The following is a 21691-nucleotide window of genomic DNA, read 5'->3' as shown; positions in this document are numbered from 1 at the left end:
TAGAAATTGCTCCCATATACCAAATTTCTGATTCAATAGGTCCGAGGAAGAGCCTGAGATTCAAGCTTGTTAACAAATTCCTAGGTAATACTGGCATTGTTGGGCTGGAGGAACACTTTGGGAACCACTAGTCTAAACTATAAGCATAGTCTTCTAGATGCTGATGGCTGGTGTGGAGTTTATTAGAATGGTTATGGATCTAGACTAGTGGAGAATCCTATAAAGAGCTGTTCATATACACAAAAATAAAATAATAATAGTAATACCTGCTGACAAAATGGTAAACAGCATTTAATACACACATATGTATATGTGTGTTTACCTAATTATCTCAAGAGTACATGCTGCAAGGGAGAGAGAATTGAGGCTTCAGAAATATAAAAAATTATGTATACATTCACTACACATTAAATTTTTATATTAGTAATATTTACATGATAACAATAACAGTATTGGTTTGAATTCTTCCCCATAAAGAAATGTCATCTATTCTAATGTAGACACCCTTAAAATTGGGGGCAACCCCATTTCCCTGGTCGTCTTCATCACTACATAAATACAGCTTCCTTTCAGAGACTGTGGTCTCCCTGTTTCTGGTTGATGATTTGAGAACAACTCTAAATCATCAGTGTGAAGTGGGATTCTGCTGCTGTTCATAGACATTACCCATTCCAACCCAAAGCACAGTCATCTCTTCCCAAATTGTATCACTTCTGCAATGGTGTGACAGCAAATGTTTATTACCTGGTTGTGGAGGGGCTATTCAGACCAATTGCTAATTTCTGTGGCATAACAACGACAACCATGGCTGACTATCAGGCCATATTGCTACCACTTCTCTACCACATTTTGTGCCTCCTCTTGAGTCTCTTCTTGGACAGAATCATTAAGTTACAAACTGGCATTGGTTTGTACTATATTTGGCACATTAGTCTTTACTACTTGTTTGAGATCCCTGTAATCAGCCTACAGAGTCAGTGTAAAGGAGCAATGAAAACACAAAAGAAATCCTAGTAAATAGTATTCCCCTTATCCCTAGGAGACATGTCTCAAGACCCTCATCACATGCCTGAAACCTCAAATAGTATTCAATCTTATATACACTACGAGTTTTTTCCTGTATATACATACTCATTGGGATAATAATTTTATATTAGGCATTGAAAGAGATTTCCAACAAAAACTAACAATAAAATAGAATTATAGCAATATACTATAATAAAATTGCCACATCACTACTCTTGCACTTTGAGGCCATGTTAAATAAGGTAGAGTTACTTGAACACTGTGATATAGTGACAGTTTTCCTGATAACCTAGACAATTACTCTGAGTAAAGGGTGGGTAGCATATATAGCATGGATACACTGGACAAGGGGATGATTCACATCCTGGGTAGAATGGAGCAGGAGGCCACGAGGTTTCAGTGCGCTACTCTGAACAGTATGTAGTTTAAAACTTAAGATTATTTTAATTTTGGAATTTACCATTTAATGTTTTCAAGTTGCTGTTGGTCACGGGTAACTGAAACTGCAGAAGACAAAACTGGGAATTCAAGGCACTGTTGTACTCATTTGCTGATGCATGGGACTAGATAAAAATGATTATAACATCATCTGTGAGATCTTTCTATCAATGGGCACTCCCATCTGGGTGTCATTCTCCAACTAAGCTTAGCGCAACCCTTTACTGTGCTAGGAACTAGGACTGTGAGGAAGATATAGTCTTTGCCCTTCAGAATTTACAGTGTAGCCCTCACTATGCAGGAGTGCAACTGAGGTTCAGGGAAGTTGATCACCATGTCAATGGCATAACATTAGGCAATGTCATTGGTGTGAAAGAGCAGCCAACTGCAGCCCATACCTCTATGTTACTGATCACCTACCAAGATTCTTCATTACTTTTATAATGTAAGAGACATGGTATCAGGTGGATTTTTTTCTATTATGTATTATTTTTAAAGATAATGGTTTGATTTCTTCCCCATAAAGAAATGTCATCTTTTCTAATGTAGACACCCTTAAAATTGGGGGCAACCCCATTTCCCTGGTCTTCAAATGCCTGAAACCTCAAATAGGTGATAATGAAAAAGGACTTATATACAATAGAATTATGAAGGATATCCCCTCCCCATATTTATTAGTATAGTATAGTATATACTACAGTACAGTATATGTTAGGTAAAAGTAAAAGAAAAAGACTCAGAAATGTACTCTTTCCCCTATTAGGTAAGGCAAGGAGGAGAAAAGACACTAAAAATAAGAAACATCAAATTAAACCTCACTCAATGGACACATAATAACTCTATTTGGTTTGTTAAAACTAATATAAAATGGCAAGTATAATTGAGAAGATACTGGTACATAATGGAAAAGATGTGAGCTTGAGAGTTTGACTCTTGAATTTATTTATTGGTTATAGATTTATAGATTGGTTAACCTATTTTGAGTGGAGTTATTTAATTCCTTTTAGCTTCAGTTTCCTGATCTATAAAGAAATATAGTAATGTTTTAATTTTATGGTTACTCTGAGGATTAATGATAATATAAACAGGTACTTATGATAAGGTCTAGCTTATAGAGACTTGTTAGTAACAATCACTAACATTATTATTGCAATAACATTATTATTATATATTTATTAGAATAGACCAAGTTTAGCATATATTTAAAGGCTCTTAATGGACTACCAACAACCATGTTTAGAACTGACACTGTCTGGGTTACAAATATCATGCAATTACCTTAGTGTCAGTACAAATCAGCACTTGGTATGATCTTTATATAAGGAAAAGTCATTAAGTCTAGATGACTTGGTATTTTCATGTTAATATTGAATAGTCCTATATACCTGGCACCTTATATAAATTATGTCATTCATCTTCACAAAAGTAGTATGAAGCGGTCACTGCTATGAGTCCCATTTTAAAGATGAGGAAACAGAAGCTCAGAAGGGTTTTGTGCTGAAGGTCACAACCCATAGCACAGAGGTGAAAGCTGTCCCCACCAGAGTACAGACCCTGGCTCTTGGCTACTACACGTGAGCCACCTCTTTGGAAAAAAACTGACAGCCCTATAAGCAAGAACTCAGAGATCTGGAGAACATTCTAGAAGCTGCTTTTCTCCTGCGTGGCTAAAGCTTCACTCCTGAGGCCTCGTGTAACAGGAACCCTCACAACCCAAGCTGGACGAGACTGTGACTCAATCACTGAGATCTAGTCTTATCACGTACAGAGTGAACAAAACAATACTTACTTTAGAATTTATTTTTAAGGATCTTAAGTAATGTGCCTGGAATCACAGTAAGTACTATTTTTCTCCCATTTCTTTTGACCTTAAATGGAGCCAGTGTAACTTACTCTGAAACTTAAGCTGAAATGAATAATATATGTAAATACAAGTACTCTATCACATCTTAGAAATAATCTCATTCTGGTCGTTTAAGAAATGCTCACAGGGGCTGGGGATTTAGCTCAGCGGCAAAGCGCCTGCCTCGCAAGCCCAAGGTCGTGAGTTCGGTTCCCGGTACCGGAGAAAAACCAAACAACCAAAAAAAAAAAACAAATGCTCACTGTGTACCTACCATGTGTCATGTACACTTTGAGGCTTGACAATCCGCAGTGGGGAGAGAAGACAAAAATCCCTGCCTCAGTGGCCTTAAGGTTTAAAGCAGAGAAGCAGTCTATAAACAAAAATGTAAGTCCGTCTCTAGCGTGTCAGCGCTTCAAAGGGTTCTGGAGGGCAGAGTATGGGTCATCACTCCCCCAACAAACATGACATGGAGCAATCAACAAAATATGAACAATAAATCCCCTGAGAACTGCTTTGGCAATCTCCAGATCCCCTTAAAAAATGAAAAACAAAGACACCACATGGTGAGTTTACTGCTGCTTTGTAGGAGACCCTTGCTGGCTCTGTGATTTCAACATGTATCCACCACATGTAACCTAAGATCTTACAGCTCTACATAGAGCATACATGGACCTGGATAGGCAACAACAGAAAGCGACGAGATAAGATTCACAGCAAACTGGGTGACACAGCTAAAAATAGAGATGTGGTTGATCTTAGAGCTGGATTTGACTGACACGAGTTCAAAATCCACCTCTGCTGCTTTTTATGGAACATGGAACAAGACATGGAACATGTCTTGGGCATGGAACAATGGGCATGGAACAAGATAACTGTTTGAGCCTAAGTTTCATCATGACTAGGATAATACCAGCAATGCGCACGTCATAAGTTGGTGAAAGATTAAAAGAGACAGCATACATAAAGGGCTTAGTTTCATAATCAGTACATAAAAGATAGTCAATAAATATTGGTCAAATAAAGAAATGAATCCATTCCTTTAGTGACTTTGGCTACTTTTGCTTTCATTGCCAGATTCCATTTATCAAATATCTTTCCAGTAACGCTGACATAAATAGTTTGCAGATACCTAAGAGGAATAACATTTTTTTGCTTCTTTTTTTTTTATTTCTGCCACAAACCTGTTTATTATCTACTACCCAGGAAATGCCAGTCTCAGTGAGCATGCCGAGCTATGTACATTTCTCTGATTATACCATTGTGGTTTTACAGAGTTGAGCATTTAATTTCAGAAAAAAAATATTGTTCAGTGAAAAGTATGTTCTGGACATAACAGATCCAAAATTAATATTATTTTTTTAAAAACACAATGGTCTCAGCCAAGCTGGTCCACAAGACATTCATGGCAAATTACAGAAGTGATGGAGTATAAATACAAATATTGAAACTAACCCAAGGGTTTATGGCAAAACTGAGTGTCACAGTGTGGCGAAACACGGTACCAATCCGTCTTTCAATGGTGAGCATTAACGTCCAGACATTAACACACGGAGATCTAATCATAATCTTGAATTTTTTTTCCCGTTTTATTAAACTAGGCTCAAAATAGTAACTTCTTTTCCACCATGAATAAAATGATAACTAGTTATAATTTTTTTCTTTTTTAAATTTTCTCCTATCTTCCTTCCTCCTTTCCTTTCCTTTTCTTTTCTTTTCTTTTCTTTTTTCAGTATTGGAGCTTGAACCTGGGGCATTTGCACTGAGCTATACCCCCACGTCAGATTTTGGTTTTTATTTTTAGACAGGGGCTTGCCCAGGCAGAGCTCCAATTTGTAATCTCCTGCCTCAGCTTCCCAGACTTCCGAGATTACAGGCATGGGGCTACCACACCAGATTTAGCAATAGCTTTTTATAGCTAGGAACTTTTACTAAGCATTGGCCTATGATATACCAGGAAGATATTCAATTACTTGTTCTTTTAAATTAGGAATCCACAACTTCAGCATCTTGATGACTTAAGTCTTTTATTATTAGAGCAGAAGTTGCTGAAAAGCCCTAGTGCAAAAATCCTCTCTTTATCAAGGAGCTAAGTTCTCCCTGTTCACAAAAAGTTTGGGTTTTTGATACACAGCCTCTTCTACACATTTCCATATTTTTCTGGAAGCTGGGGGAAATTTTATAATATGTGCTTTGCAAAGATGACCTAAAAGGTTAGTTTTAAAAAGCAAATAGTAGAGATCCAGGTCAAAATTTCCCAGAGAGAAGGCAGTTCTACATGATAGATTCTATCACAAGAAAATGATTTCCTTTTGGGGTGGAAAGAGAACAAACACTCCTTTAACCACTCCTAAGTTCGGACTCTCTGCAACAGCCATGCAATCTTTCTCCTCCTTTTTTCTTATTTTAATTGTCTTTTGGCTTGAGGAGTTGATATCTGACAGGTGTATGTCCGAATTACAGTAAATGTATGCATTTTTCATATGTGAGGTCACAAAGGCATTCGAAATCCAACCAAAATTGCTTCTGTGCTCATAGCCTTAAAAATACAAAAGTGGGCTTAGTCTCACCTACAACTTCCTTCACTCTATATCTCTTTGCAAAATAAATTGTAAAAATAAAATTTCCAAGATTTGGTGAGGTGATTCTTATGTAAATGGTTGCCAGCCGTGAGAATGAATTCACCTGTTCTGTGGATCAAAGCTTTGATCGATAGAGAAGGAAGTATACAGTGTTAAGTTCTGACTGATACCAGGCTGAGGACCTTTGTAGGATGAGATATATCCTTCCCAATTCAAAGTGGTGAGTTTTTCTTATGAGTTGAAAGTATTCATTCAACAACCAGAATTATACTTATATTTTCTTAATATTTTTTTCCAATAATTTTGCTTTGGAATTTGCATGGCTACATGGCATGGCCAGCTCGGTTGTAGAAGCACAGAATGATTGGGAAGAAAAATGTGTTGCTAAGTGAATTCCCTACTTCCCAGCACACACTGTACTGTGCAGCTCACATGTATCTCATTTATTGCTTTACAGGATATTAGAAAACTACTCTGAAGGAACTGCTAGAAATGAGCTGGAACTTGTGAATAGCAACTGGATCAGAGGAATGGGAGTCACCTAACTCCTATGGATAGAGTGTGCGTTCCTTAATGTTTGTGCCAAAGTAAACTTGCTGCTAGAAAGCTAGTATGAAATGCAAGAGGTATTTTGGCACTGAGTTGCTAAAATTCATAAGTTCCAAACCCTGCTTGAAAGTGACTGCAAGCTGGCATTTTATTCCATTGAATCTTTTTAATTTTTTTTTTTTTTTTTTTTTGTCTTTTTGAGACAGGGTCTCACTATTCAGTTCAGGCTGGCCTTGAGATCACTTTGTAGGCTGAGATTACTATGAGATCGCTATGCAGTCCAGGATGGTAGATCAGTAAGAAAAAGGACATTTTGGGTCAAAGACACAATTTATATCCTATTATTATTTTACCCCAGTTTTTATCCATAACCAATTTTATTGCCTAACAATTCTGTTGTTTGTGTTTATTCCACTGTTTGTGGATGCAATTGGTAGAATTCATATTTTGAACTTGCAAGGATCCTCCTGCCTCAGCCTCCCGAGTGCTGGGATTATAGGCGTGACATGGGCAACACCATTAAATCTTATGAATGCATGATCCATCAACTCTGAAAACTAGCAAAAAATTCCACAGCTATCCCAGTGTGTGTCTTATCCCAGATCCTTTATCTGGGGTCTCATTTTAGTATTTTAGCACAGATTTGTGCATGTGGGTTAAGATTCTTATTTCATACAAAATATGAATTCTACCCATTGCATCCACAAACAGTGGAATAAACACAAACAACAGAATTGTTAGGCAATAAAATTGGTTATGGATAAAAACTGGGGTAAAATAATAATAGGATATAAATTGTGTCTTTGACCCAAAATGTCCTTTTTCTTACTGATCTACCTGGTGTAATAATACTCCTACTTCAACTATCTTAAATTCAGTTGTATTCAGTGCTTGCTACTTACTTAGTATATATTAGCTTAGTGCTTGCTAGTTACTTAGTATATATTAGCTCATTTATTACCCAAAACATGTGTTAAGTAATAAAACAAGAGCCATACTTTATAGAAAATTATAATTCAAGAAAGGTAACATGAAAGTGACCCTGAATAAAAACTTGGTTATTTAAACAAATGAAATATAAGAGGGATAGGGAGAGGAAGAGAGACAGAAAAGAAAGAAGAAAGAGCAAATATTTGAGTAAAAGAGACATAAATATATATGTATCAACTGCAGTATATAGCTTTTATTGGGATTTTGATTTTGAACAAACTGTGAAAAAATCCTCCTGGCTTAATCATGGATATTTGCACACTGATTGGATCCTACAGAATTAGCTTGTTAAGTGGGATGTTGGTATTCTGATTACTCATAGTCTCTCTCTCTCTCTCTCTTTTTTTTTTTTTTCAGTACTGGGAATTGAACTCAGGACCTTGCGCTTGCCAGGCAGGCTCTTATGCCACTGAGATATATCCCTAGCTACTTATAGTCTCTGTTGTTCCATTTAAATAGTAAAAATTATACAAAGTTGAAGATTTACTTCAAAATAATGCAATGAGTGATCTGTGGATGTGGAGAAAGGATAGTAACACATAGATAAACAAGACTGACCACATGTTTGGAATTATGGAGGCTGGACGGTGGGGCTATCACTGAGGTTCATTATATAATTTTATCTCCTTTGTGTATATTGAAATTTTCCACACCAAATAGACTAAGGGGGTCAGGGATGTAGCTCAGTGGCACAAGTGCCTGCCTGGGAAGCGCAAGGTCCTGAGTTTGATTCTTGATACCAAAAATAAAATAAAATAAATAAATAGTCTAACAAAAAAAAGGCTCTATACGTATGACACTATTAAGACACATAGCAAGATGAAATTACATGGAAAGGCTTTACCTTCAAATAGAGTACATTAAATTAGCATATACCAAGCCTACTGGAAGATGAACTCATAAGCCAAAATTAGCAAATACATGAAGAATTAACTTATTAGTGAAGGCCAGTACTTGCACACATAACAGTGCATACACTCTGAGGATGAAAGCCACTAGAATTCCAAATAATGGAATTAACACAATTAACACAAAGTCTATAAAAAGTATATTCAAAATCAGTGTAGACATGGAAGAAGGAATTGAAACTATGAATGAAGAATAGAGCACTTTTTAAAAACACCATAAATATTTGAAATTTTAAAATGCCAGTGACAACAAAAGAGAAATTCTAGAAAGAACAAAGAAAATGGATGGCGTTAGAACTAAGTAAAAGGCAGATTGAAACCTAAGTGAAGAGGGGAATAGTGAATTAGAAGATCTGCGGAAATAATCCAAAATACAGCAGAGAGACACAAAGAGAGCTGAACTACGGTAGACTTAGAGACAGGGAGGCTAGAACAGAGAAGTTCTAAATGCACATCTCATAGCAATTTCAGAGAAGGGGACTCCAGAACGGGAGAACTGGTGGGGTAGCTGATTTTTTTTTCTTTAGAATGAATGAAAAACACAAAAATCTTAAATTCAGGAAACATTACCAGTCCCTAGGAACTGTATTTAGATACATGGTAGCTAAACTGTACGACATCAAGAACAAAGGGAAAATTCTGAAAAGCAATCACTGCGATGGGTGCGTTCCTTATGTTGGAACAACATCAGACACTTAGCACACTCATCAGCAACAGCTGCAAGCCAGAGATGGAAATATTATTTTGAAAACACTCAGAAAAAAGGCGCTATCAACCTAACCCTAGGAGAACGCTTTATAATTGTTAACTTAGTGTAGCTACCAAGTAGACGAACAAGAGTGAGTGGAAATGGGCAGAATTACAAGGAGAAATAAACAAATCCACATATTTTTAGGAAATATAACATAGATCTCTCAGTAAACTTTAGATCAAGCAGAAAAAAACCAGTAATTATAAAGAAGATTAAACATGATAACAAGCTTGATTGCACAAGTGAACATAGAACTTCAGGTCCCAAGTGAAACAATCAACATTATTTCCATACATGCATGGAATGTTAATAGAAATCAGCCTCACAGTCTCATCAAATATCGAAGAATTTGTATTACAGAAAGCACGTAAAATGAACACAGAGCAATTTAGATGAAATCAATTACCAAAAGACAAACAAAAAGAATCAAATAAATGAAGATCTATTTTTGTCCATGTACAGAAAGTGTAAATTCCATCGGGTGTGTGGTGTACAACTGTAACCCCAGACCTCTGGGAGGTTGAGGCAGGAGGGTCACAAGTTCTAATCCAGTTTGGATGACTTAATCACTTACTGAGACCCTGCCACAGAATAAAATAAAAGAATAACATAAAATAAAGAAAGAAAGGAAAAGCTGGAGAGATAGCTCAATATGAAGGTTCTGGGTTCAATCCCTAACACTGGGGGCAAAAGTGTAAATTCCATAAAAGTTCCCTAAGTATTTTTCTTGGAACTGGAAAGGTTGCTCTTTGAGTCAAGAAGGAAGAGAAAATGGTTAAGACTCATGAAGATGATTTTGACGAAGAAGAAGAGGAAAGGCTGGGCTATTTATCCTATCATCTTCATAACTAGAGGCATGATAGTAGAGAGTATGATATTGATATGTAATACACAAAACAATGGAACTGAAGAGAATCATGAATGAAATTTAATATGGAAACATGACCGCTGATAAAGAGGCACGTCAGATCCACACAGAAAGGGCTATTTATTAACTGGTACTAAGAACTTAGCGATTTATATGAGAAAATAACAAAATACAGAACCTATTTCATATCCTACACAAGAAGTTCACTAAAGGCATAAGCACAAAAAAGCAAACCTTTACCATTTTTAGAAAGTGGCATAGAAAAATTTCTTTATGACACTGAAATACAGAGAAATTTCTTTAAAATATAGCAAAGCACACACCATTAAAAGGATCAATAATTATAAAACTATTAAGATTAAATATTTTCATAAGAAAAGCACCACCTCAAAAAAGATATTCTCTAAAAAAGGAAAAGATATTCTCAGTACTTAAAACTAGAAAAATTAGTAACAAAGTAATAAATCCTAAAAATCAATGAGAAACAACCTGTTGCAAACATTTTCAATGAAATAAATGACGAGAAAGAATCAAACTGTCCAATCAACATAAAAACGTTCAATTCTAATAGAAATAAGAAAAAAACACAAATTAAACATACCACTCCACACAAATAAGAGAGATGATTTACTCTGATTTAGCATTGATGGAAGCATAAATCAGTACAATTTTGGATTTATGTAGCGACTTGGAATAGTAAGTTGAAAATGTCTTCCTACACAAATTCTTACTACCCAATAATTCAACTTCTAGAAATATGCCTTGAAGAAGCTAAAATATATACACAGAGAGCCAGGAACCAGAATATTCATTGCAACACTGTAAATGCTAAAAAAAAAAAATCATTTTTGAAAGTATCTAAATGTTCATCACCAGGCACATGAGCAAATGATTATTATATATCTCTACATTAAAATACAGTATAGCAAAACTGAATGAGCAATATCTATGTACTGTTATAAATAAATCTCAAATAACAATGGGCAAAAATTATATAACTTTATCTGTATGAAACTTGAAGCAAAATAATAATTGGTTATAGATATATACATATTGGAAAAGTGAGAAAATAGGTGTAGGCATGTTGAACAGCAAATTCAGAATAATAGATAGCTCTAGAGAAGGAAGGAATGGTAAGAAAATATGACAAAGGAGTGAAAGACAGAGGTTGTCAGTGTAGCATCAGGTTTTCTCTCTTTAACAACAAAATAAAACTGTTGGGCGTGGTGGTGCACACCTCTAATTCCAGTACTCAGGAAGCTGAGGCAGGAAAACTGATGTGAGTTCAAGGCCAGTCTGAGCTACAAAGTGAGTTCAAGGCCAGTCTGAATTGCATAATGAATCTCTGTCTTAAAATGACAAAATAAAATAAAATTTTAAAAAATAATAAATGAAATAAATTATGAAAAATATTAAAATTTGATGAAGCTAGGGATGCATAAGTGGTTGTTTTATTCCATATGTCACTTTGGAATTGAAATTTTTATAATTAAAAAATCATAGAATTGCCCCTACTCATTCAAACTCACACAAAAATGAAAATAATGATTCCTTCCCAAGCACGTTTGGGAAAATGGTTAGAAATTAGCAGAGCTAGGCTTCTCCTCACACTTGTCTTTCTCCAAAGCTGGAGACTCTCTCACAGTTTGAGCTCCGGGTCCCTGCTTTTGTCACCTCTGACTTCCCCTGTGCTGCTCTGTCCAGGCATCACCCGGCACTTGGGTATCTAAATTGTCCCATAACAAACTGCATGTGTCTCCTCCACCAGAATAAAGTACCTGGGCAAGGCCCCTGTATCCAGCACCTGGAAATGCGCAGGGAGGATGGTCAAGATATCAGAAGTTCCAATGGACTAAAGTACTCTTTCTTTCACAGGCTTCTGTTCTGTTGCTTATCAATGATCTGATTCACTAGAGTGTGACTTACATGAAACTAATCACCAACAATTGTACCAATACCTACTTTTGCAAAACAATCCCTTGCCAAGGGAGGTTTTAAAAAAAAAGAAGATTGTGTACCAGCCTCTTCCTCATGAATCAGTAGGAAGGGCAACACTGTCACATATTTGTTTCACTGTAGGAGTTTTCAAGCCCTCAGAAACAGGAAAGGAATCTTGTTAATGTGGAGTTAGCCTGCTCCAGTGGTATAGTTGTAAATTGGGTTTCATAACTCTGGCATAATTAAGCAGGCTCTCAAATTAGGCTTTATTTTTAAAATTATTGCAGAGATAATTCTGCACTCAGGCCCCTCGGGGTATACATGAAATAGTACAATAAACAAAAATCTATTCAGTAGAAACTATGATAAATCAATATAAATTCCATTATATAACCTTGTACCACTAGCACAAATAAGAGGACTACCTTGTTCAACCTTTGAGAAATATTATCAAGTAGCTTTTGTAACTGAGAGCACTTTAAAGAAATAAAATAGAAGGGAATATTAAGCAATACATAGCACTATCACTTCTCATCTGAACATCGCTCTGTGCTTTCGGCAGGAGGTCAGCGTCCCCAAGCAACCTGCAGCCTGTCCTGCATGCCTGCCATGGCAACATGGTTAGCCAGACACTGAGGTTTTTGTAAGGTGTGTGTGAGGATAGGGAGTAAGGCAGGGAGGCTTCAGGGAGGTCTCCAGGTGGAAAAATTTGTGACGCACTCGATTCGGTGACTTGAATGAGAATTATTTATCCAGGCTTCTATGACACAATGGTTTCGGTCACTCTATGTTCGTTTTTAAAAAAAAATTATAGTTGGTTTCAGAGGCCTGCACACAGACCTAAGCCCTTTAATAAGCATCCCAGACTACTTGCTGTGGAATAGAGTGTAAGCCCTGGGCCAACCCGCGTGGTTTGGTCCTTCCGTTTCACAACAAACTAGCGGAGAGTGTGTGGACTCGTGGGGCAGGGCGCTTGTATGCTCACACCACGGCATGGAGTGCTTCACTTGTGTGCATTTGTGAGGAAGTTACTTTTCCTTTCTTGAATTTTTTTTTTTAACCTTGGAGTCCTAGCTTGCCTTTCTAACAGCCTCAGGTAACCAATGTCCTGGTGGTCACATAGCCATCCTAAAAGGACCCCCCACACACACCAGAAGGCACGATGAAAACAAAATCTCTGTCTTTCTCTTAAAACAGGTCTGTTGCAGTTTTCCTGGCTCAGCTAAACTGGAGATAAGGCTCGGCCTGGGCCTAATGGTCTGATATGTGTCCCACACCTGATACTTCAGATGGCCAGAGGGTGTTATTTTTTTCCCCTAGTTATACTGCTAAAATTGTCTCCCTAGTCAAGGTCTAGTTAACACATTAGCAATTCTACCTCTTTTCTTGTCTCTTGTCATTATCCTCTGTACAAAAGAGATGCCTTCATAATAATTTATCTCAAAGAGGTATTTCAGTGGCTCATTATAAAGAACGCGGAATCAGACACTTTAATAACAATAGCTGAGTGGGCTGTCACTAAAGCAGCTGCCGCAGGACGTCTCATCCCCTCTCCCAGCACCAGGATGGGCTAGGGAGCGTTGCTCAGTTATGCAATGACAGATACAGGCCCAGGAAAACCAGCCGAATCCAAGAAGATGCAATTGCAATCTTGTTGCTTTCTAATGTCCAGCCGCAAGCTGGCCTTTGCCAGAACCCAGGAAACACAGTGCTGAAACACATCCATGACTGTGTTAGGAAGGGCCATTGTTGTGGTCCAGCAACGTTAGGTCAGAAAGCATGAACTTGACATGCAAAAGCTCGACTGGCAACATTACAGCCATCCCTACGGAACCTCAGGAGTGGCCAGATTTTCTTTAGCTGCTCGCTCTGAACCGGAATGGGATCCCTTATTCTGACAGGTTGCATCCGTGACCGTTTTTAGCAGTCTTCTCTGCCCTCCCCTCCTCAGTGCTGTGGCTTTGTGTAGTGCTTGGTGCAGGAGAAAAAGGCCCCAGTTTGGGACTTCTAAGCTTGAGGAACAGGATCCCAGGAGAAGCCCTTGAAGGACTAAGTGGGGGTCTGCCAAGAAGGCACAGATGGGACAAGAGGCTGGTATATAATAAAGCCAGGGGAGGGAAGGGACACCCCTAGAATTTTATTCTGACACATTTCACAGAACAAAAAACTTTGATCTGGTTTTCGGCATTATCGCCAAAAATGGAAATGGTGACTGCATGTTATCAAGAACAGCTGGGAGGTGGCTTCTCTTGAGTTCCAGATGGGAACCATGACCTCTTAGAGGACGGCAGGCTAATACCACTGTCAAAAATATAAGCATCCCCACAGTGGTACCGCTCAGCTAAGCACACCTTGCCCGGGTGTCATTCAGCCACATCTCACAACATGGTGGGCGGCTCCTCATCCTTAAAGAGCTAATGCAGTCAGTGAAATTCCTGCCCTACTCTTCGAGTTGCATTCACTAGCTAGATCTACTTGATTTTATTTTTTACACCAATTTGACAAAAAGAAGTAATTGGTAGATGCAACAAAAGCCACCCCCTCCAAATGTCTCACTCAGTTGGCTGGAGCACCAAGCCATGCCACCATTGCACTGCCACTTGCCAGTTGACTGGCTCACAACTGTCATCAGAAACATTCAGACTTCTAGCTGTTCCAAGAAAGCCATAGAGTTTTTGTTAAAAAGGTGGAAAAGAAGCTTAAGGACCACTGAGTTGGTTGTACACATGTACAGTCTCACCGAAAGTGCTACGGGCTGAACTATGTCCTCCTAAACTCCATCTTAAAGGCTTAACTCCCAACATGACTGTATTGAGAGACAGTTTTAGGAGGCATTTAAAGTTAAATGAGGTTCTAAGGGTGGAGTCCCAACTGACAGGACTGGTGGCTTTACAAGAAGAGAAAGCGAGCTCTCCCTCTCTCCAAGTGCATGAATCAATAAGAGATCATGCTGAGCACACAGCAATAAGGTAGCTGTCTGCGTACCAGGAAGACAGCACCCGCCAGAGCCCAGCTGCACTGGCACACCGATCTTGGACTTCCAACTTCCAGAACTGTTTAAGGTTGCCTATTTGTGGCATTTTGTTATAGCAACTCAAGCCAATGAAGACAGAAAGAAAACTGTCCTTTAGTTAATGCCATATGTGTAGGTATGTACACATGAATTTTAAAATTAATCAAGGGATGATCAAATGAGTTGCCTTGCTCAGGCATCTGACAGTTACTCCTGGCAAGTTTTATCTCAATACCTGGAGATCTGAGGCTGCTTCCAAACATCTGAAAGAGGGTGTGCCTCTGAAAGAGGTTTTTATATAGCTTATGCTATAAATCCTGTTCTCAGTATCTATTATTTGAAGGTTCACTCTCAGCTTATGCACTCGCTGCCATAAACCTGGATTTAAACATTCACAGCAGATAATAAATAGAAGGTTAAAGATGACATCATGAGATTGCATCCAGTTCTTGATTTTGATGGGCTTTTTTGATCAGTACTTCTGTTGTTTGCCAGGTTCTAGGCCCTAAAAATGAATGGCATTTTTCAGTGAAATGATATCTAACTCAAGTGTAATGACCAGATTCTATTCTTGTCCTTCAGGAACGTAAAAACATGCATGTTGAACACTTCAGTATGCTCTTCTATGTACTGGTGTCATTTTAATGTTGATGCCAACCCTTGAGAGAACAGTATAAGCAAGTGGGCCCAGTTAAAGAGCACTCTTAATAGAAATGCCAGGGACAGAGCTAAAGGCAAGAGAAAAATCTATAAAATATCCATTTCCTCAGAACAAATTGAAAGCATATAGTACCATATTAAAATTCTATTAAAGTGTTGGATTAAATATTAGGGAAGCTTAAGCCATTGCTTCCTTTACAGAAGATGAGATTAGTAATACTGACAACAATCAACAGCATCAATCCTAACATGTCCTAATTTATTCTAATTAGGGAAATGTAAACTACATCAAATGACTTCTTTCTCTCTCTCTCTCTCTCCTATCTTCTAGTTCTGTAGGCATTTTATAACATGAAATAAAACATCTTGGTAGTGATGAAGTGTTCTGGGACCCAAAGTCATATCCCTGGGTGAGAGTGATACCCACTCTTAGGGCTGGTAGTCTGGATAGAACATAATGGACAGAAAAAGCTGTGGCTGCTTGTTGCTTGCTGCTTTTGCTGCCTTCTGCCTGCCATGAACCCGTTCTCCTCTATGATGCCCCTCTATCCTCCTGCCCTTGCTTGGAGCCAGCCAACTATGGACTAAAACCTCTACAAACTGTGAGTCAAAATAAGCCTTTCTTCCTTTAACTTTGGGTGTTGGATAGTTTGTCTCAGCAATGAGAAAAGTCACATAGACAAATGGTATGTGCAAGTTCAAATAAACTCTGATAATGATAGGTATAAAATAAATAGATTTCAGGACCATGGAGGTAGCTCAGCAAAACAATGCCTGCCTGGCAAGTGCAAGACTCTGAGTTCAATTCTTGGAACCAAAAATAAATAAATAAAATAAAATAAAATAGATTTCAATTCCATATGCTGGGTATCCATTATGTGTCAGGGGATACTCAGTAGCCATGTGGATATACAATATATTTTAAGAGAATAAATTATTCACTTTCATTTGATTTATCTCCAAATTCTATGCACTAGTATCCCTATCACAAAAAATTAAAACTAAGATGATGATTGACGTCTTAGACATTTCCAGAGATTAACTTTCTAAGCTAATGTTCAGAACTGAATACATCTACAACACAGGGTTTAAACATATCTTCTTCTTTTTTTTAAAAAACAGAAATGATATTTAAGGACTGCTTTCTCATTATATAAGTACTCCTTTGGCCTTTGTATAACTGACATTGAAGAGGTGAAAGCATGTTTTGTTCAATGATTATTGAGCATCTAATGATTTTGTTTAATCTTAATACTCCTTACTTTTTATCCTCTTTCTGAAATTCTTTTGGAAAACTTTCACCAAATCCTTGAATATTCCATTCTATTTTCATATACTCACTGAAACTAATTTTTGCCAATTAAGTGAATTACATTCCATTTTCAGACTTAGGAGAACTTCATATGCCTATAAGATAATTTTCTTGCCATTTTCTATTATTCATATCCAATGGAAGTTGAGTCAGGCCACGTGTCTCAACATGAAAGATAACAAATTATTAGGCAGTATGTTCCTAAGAATGTAATTCTAGATTTAATTGTTCAAATGTCAAAATCACTATATTGAATATTAACCCCACGTTAGTTTCTTGACTTATCAGAGGGTCTGTCAGAACTTTAGCGCCAAATCTTTCTCTCTTCCAGTTCCTCCCCATAATTCCAATCAAATCATTTTGCTAAATCATCATGCCTTACTTTGTCTATTTATAAATTGTGGATAATGACAACACCTGATCCTGCTTGCTGTATGTCATAGGTCTACTTGCACATTTTATAGTATATTCTGCTTGAAAATAAATAACTGCTCAATTTTTCCTTCTATTAAGTCAAAACTTAAAATAGCTTTTAAAAATCTGAATACACCTGCATTCTGAATTTCTTAGAGTAAATTAACACATATTATTGAAATTTCTGACAGGACTGTTAATTATTACATAATCATATGATGAGTTTTATGAATGATATTAAGGAAATATTCTTCCCTTTTGTTTAATCCCCTACCTTAAACTTTGTATGGTGATTAATATGATGTATATCTCAGGGTTTTTATTCCAATGGGATAAGTATAGGAAAAAGAGAGGGAGAGAAAAGAAAACTATGGAGCACAATAAGGCGAAGAATTCCCACTTTCCAAGGGAACATTCCCTTCAAGAGCCAAGATACTAACAAACATTAAATCCCCCCTGGAGAGGAGAAGAAAGAGTTTGCTGCAAAATTGATTTCAGTGTAGCCATGCCAAGGCAAATAAATCACTGCAAGTGAAATACTTTGAAAGGTAAATGGGTTTTAAAATATTTGTGTAGGTTAAATTTTCTAATGGGTGGTATTCATTACTGTCAGATATGATAAGGGCACATGTCCATCAGGATTGGGAGATTTCCTCCAGGTATATGACTCATTATTTTTAGACCAATGCTGAGTACAGTGGACACCCTTGACAAATGTTGCTGAATGAAGGAAAAGAAGCCAAGTTTAAATATGTAATGCTATACCTAAACCATAACTGTATTCATTTGAGTACAAAGCAAGTTGAATCCCCAAAGTTCTTAGATTCTTTTAATCTATACGTAGTTTGTATCAATAAAAATTCTAGAATGAGGAACAAAATTGAATGACTGTCTGACCCAGCTACTCAGGCCCCACAGGGAAAGAAATACAGATTGAGCTTCTACTTCCTGGCATCTCTTGTCCCTAGCCAAATTCATCCTCAGAGACGCTGTTTCATTTTATATTATCATCAGGGTGTGACTTAACTCTCAAACCATCTATAAAGAATTTTGAGAGAAGAACACAGTCTCCATAGTAGCTCCATTCTTTTTTCCCCCTTTCTTTAGAGCAATCTTTCCTAAGTGAAGTAAAAAGACTTCAGTTCTCTCTCGGACTGATGGTAAATGGACAAGTAAACATGGAGGACAGTTTAAAAAAATACTCTAGTCGTTTTCCTAAAATTTCACTGGACTGAAGTCTTTGATGATAAATCACCAAGGGCCTCTTTAGTTTATAAGCAGATGGTGACTGAACACTTAGCAAGTCACCCAAGCACTGGTCAACCAGAAAGAAATTTCTCACCTAAGGGATTTATTCAGATACCTAGGCTGTAGTATGGAAATGTAAACCCCAAATCCCAAATTAATGGGATTTGGAAAATTAAATTGATTGCCATATGGTAAGAGGCAACCAGAATAAAGACTCAGTAGAAGAGCAAAGCACATGAAGTTGCAGCTGGTGTGGGTTTATCAGTCAGCCCACATTCTGGAAGTGGGTGTAGCTCTGTCTCCGCTCCCCGCTGGAATGACCTGTACTGCTTTGGTGTAGCGGGTCTCCTGCACAGGGCAAACTTTTCAGGACTCCCTGCAGGATCCATGAAACCGCAATCACCTTGGACCCCCCAGGGAAAATGACGGTTCTCCAAGTTCATTTTTATAGACTCCAGAGAGATTCAGAAAGTACAGTACTGGACTAATCTAATACCCTTGAGATTGCTACACAGTAACTCGGCTGAGAACAGAGAAAGGTGAGATGGCCAAATTGATATCTTCTAGGTTCAAACTGGTCTTGGGAAATGCAGTGAATCCCAAACGACTGTTCTGCGAAACCACTGTTGAAATGGAACTATTTCTTCTAGCTTTGAAGAGTGTCATTACCCATGATTGCTTCACTCACTGTGAATAAAAACAGCTAACTCACTGCATCCTTCAGATCAGCTGGGCTGTCTATATATGTATTTACTTAATCCTCAGAACGAGCCCTATCATTCTGATCTCATTAAAAAGAAATGGAAACCTAGAGAAGTTAAGTAACCTGCCCGAAGTTATTCAGCAAATAATATCTGAGCTGGAGTCCAACACCGAGTGCAGCGATGACACATTTGCATTTTGTCATCTCCCTCTGTGTCTTTTCTCTTTCCTGAAAACTTGGAGGGGTGCCTGTGAGCAAACACGGACAGCATGGCAAGGGCCAGTACAATGTCTGTGTGAGGCAGTGACACGCTGGGAGGGTAATGCTCCTGGCCTAGCTTCCCAGAGACCTCTCCGCTAGTTCCAGGTCATCTCTGCTGGCTGCCCTGCTCTATATAGATTCTCTGTCAAAACACACTTCAAGATTATAGATATCACCAGGGCAACACACTGTGAGCAAACTTCAAAAGGAGTCTAGATTGTAAAAAGGAAAATCACAAAGAACAGAGACCTAGCTGTATGTAATGTTTCTTGTGCCACGCCCTGGACAATTAGGAACATCATATCCCAGGGGGGCTTTAGTTGACAAACCTGCAGAATTTGTATGTTAGGTCTTAAACATTAAAACAAGTTTTTCTCTCCCCCATCTAATTTGTTTCTTTAGTACTGGGCTCTTTGAAATTGAAATAAAAGCTAGGAGACACATTAAAAAATGATACTTGAAAACAGTGAGTCAAAGTTTCATACCTTATTTTCTTCTCATTTGCCTAGCTTTTAAGCAGAGATATTTTCCCCCTGAGTATGTCGACAGCCAGTGAGGTGACTAAAATACTCAGTATATCTTAGTGAAAAGCTATTTTTAAAATTACTTGATTTAGACAACTCCAATCATGATAATTTTCATGGGACTTCTTAGTACACAAATTAAAAGTTTTAAATTACTCCGCCAGCATTTGTGGATTGAGATAATCTTAATTAGAAAATACCTGCATTAATGCATATTTATCAGATGCCTTTAATGTTTGCCCTGATTCAAATTGCGAGGGTTGTTTTAGGGGTTGTAACTCCGGAGGTCAGCGAGAGTAGTCACGGTGTCCTATGAGGCCAGCAGTCAGAGGTGTCAATTCTAGTGTCTCCCCAACTCCGCCTGGGTTTGAGAATGTCATGTACCTTCTTTCAGCTTCTTCCCCTAGGCCCAGCGAGGAATAACCCTCCAAAAAAGCAGTTTCATGGATCGAATGAAACAATGCACCTGAAGGTTTAGTAAGCCAAAGGCACCGTAATACAACATGGCATTAAAATCGTAAGCCAAATGTAGGGGCTGGCAGTGTCTGCCAGTGAGGAAATTACAGATGGACCTGACTGAGCCCTTTGTCAGTCTCACCAACCTGGATGAGTCCTGCTGGAGTTCTCACGTTTGAGAAACGAGAATACCCCACAGGATGATGTAGGGATTACAAATAATATCTGGTCGGCTCCTAGCAAGGCAGGCACACAGTAGGTACTCAGTAAATGGCACCCCTTCGACATGAAAGAATTCATCGAATGAAGCCAAGTATTCTAGTGTTTCAACGCTCATCCTCCTGACAGCTGAGCGCTCCTCGGCCAGGAACAGTACATCCATTAGCAGAGTCCCAAATAGACTTCTGCTGTGGCCAGCGCCCTGGCTTTCTCCCATTTTAGACCCCAGTGGAGTAAAGCTGTCTTGCTGTATTCGCATTTCTGGCCTTAGAATATTATTTGATAGACCCTCAATTTCCCAAAACTAATAGTACCCGATGCGTCGCCTCCAAGTACAGGCTTTTTTCTACCCTGCCTTGAGTCTATGAATTTACTTCGGGTTTTGCTCATTAGGGGCAAGGGTGGGGTGGCATCGGGAAGGAGCCCGAGCGAATCTGCTGTCGTTACTGAGGACAGCAGCAAGCAGCCTTGGAGAGTGAGGTCCCTCCCCAGCTCCAGCGCATTCGAGGCAGGCCCCCTGCAGGCCCCGGCGCAGCAAGCGGAAGGCACGGTCCTCCCGCGCGCAGCCTCGGCCGCGGGAGCCCCACTGCGCCCAGGCGGTCACCCACAGAGCGCGCGTTAGAGGCGTGGAGCCGGGAAGGGCGCATGCAGCTGGGTTAGTCTTAACTCGGCCATGCGGCGGCTTTGCATTCCTGTTCGGCAAACGCGTTTAGGCAAAATGGACTTGATGCTTACAATGATCCCAGCCCAAAATGGAGTGTCTCTGACTAGCAGGGAGGGGCTGATGCTGGCCATGAGGAAGCCCACCACGGTCACGGCGATGCCCAGGGCCAGCTGCAGCAGGGCGAGCAGCAGCGGGAACCGGCAGCCGCAGCACGTCCGGGCCTCCTCCTCCCCGCACTCCTTGGGGGCCCCCTTGCCCTTCTTCGGCCCCGTGTCCTCGGGCTCGGCGGCGTCCGCGGCCGGGGGGCCCCCCTGCCTCCTCTGC

General features: G+C 38.9%; 1 protein-coding gene across 1 annotated transcript in view; it reads right to left on the bottom strand.

The window, feature by feature from the left end:
* The window catches only part of Sspn (sarcospan), a gene marked incomplete in the record, with an annotated part of 38572 nt that overhangs the window by 16531 nt on the left and 350 nt on the right, over positions 1-21691 (bottom strand). The window contains 1 exon segment of the mRNA XM_013511398.1: positions 21439-21691. Within this exon segment, the coding sequence (XP_013366852.1) occupies positions 21439-21691 (253 nt within the window).

The sequence above is a fragment of the Chinchilla lanigera genome, unplaced genomic scaffold (genome assembly GCF_000276665.1).
Source record: "Chinchilla lanigera isolate Chin_1 unplaced genomic scaffold, ChiLan1.0 scaffold00012, whole genome shotgun sequence".
NCBI lineage: Eukaryota > Metazoa > Chordata > Mammalia > Rodentia > Chinchillidae > Chinchilla > Chinchilla lanigera.
This window is presented reverse-complemented; position numbering and strand designations above follow the sequence as displayed.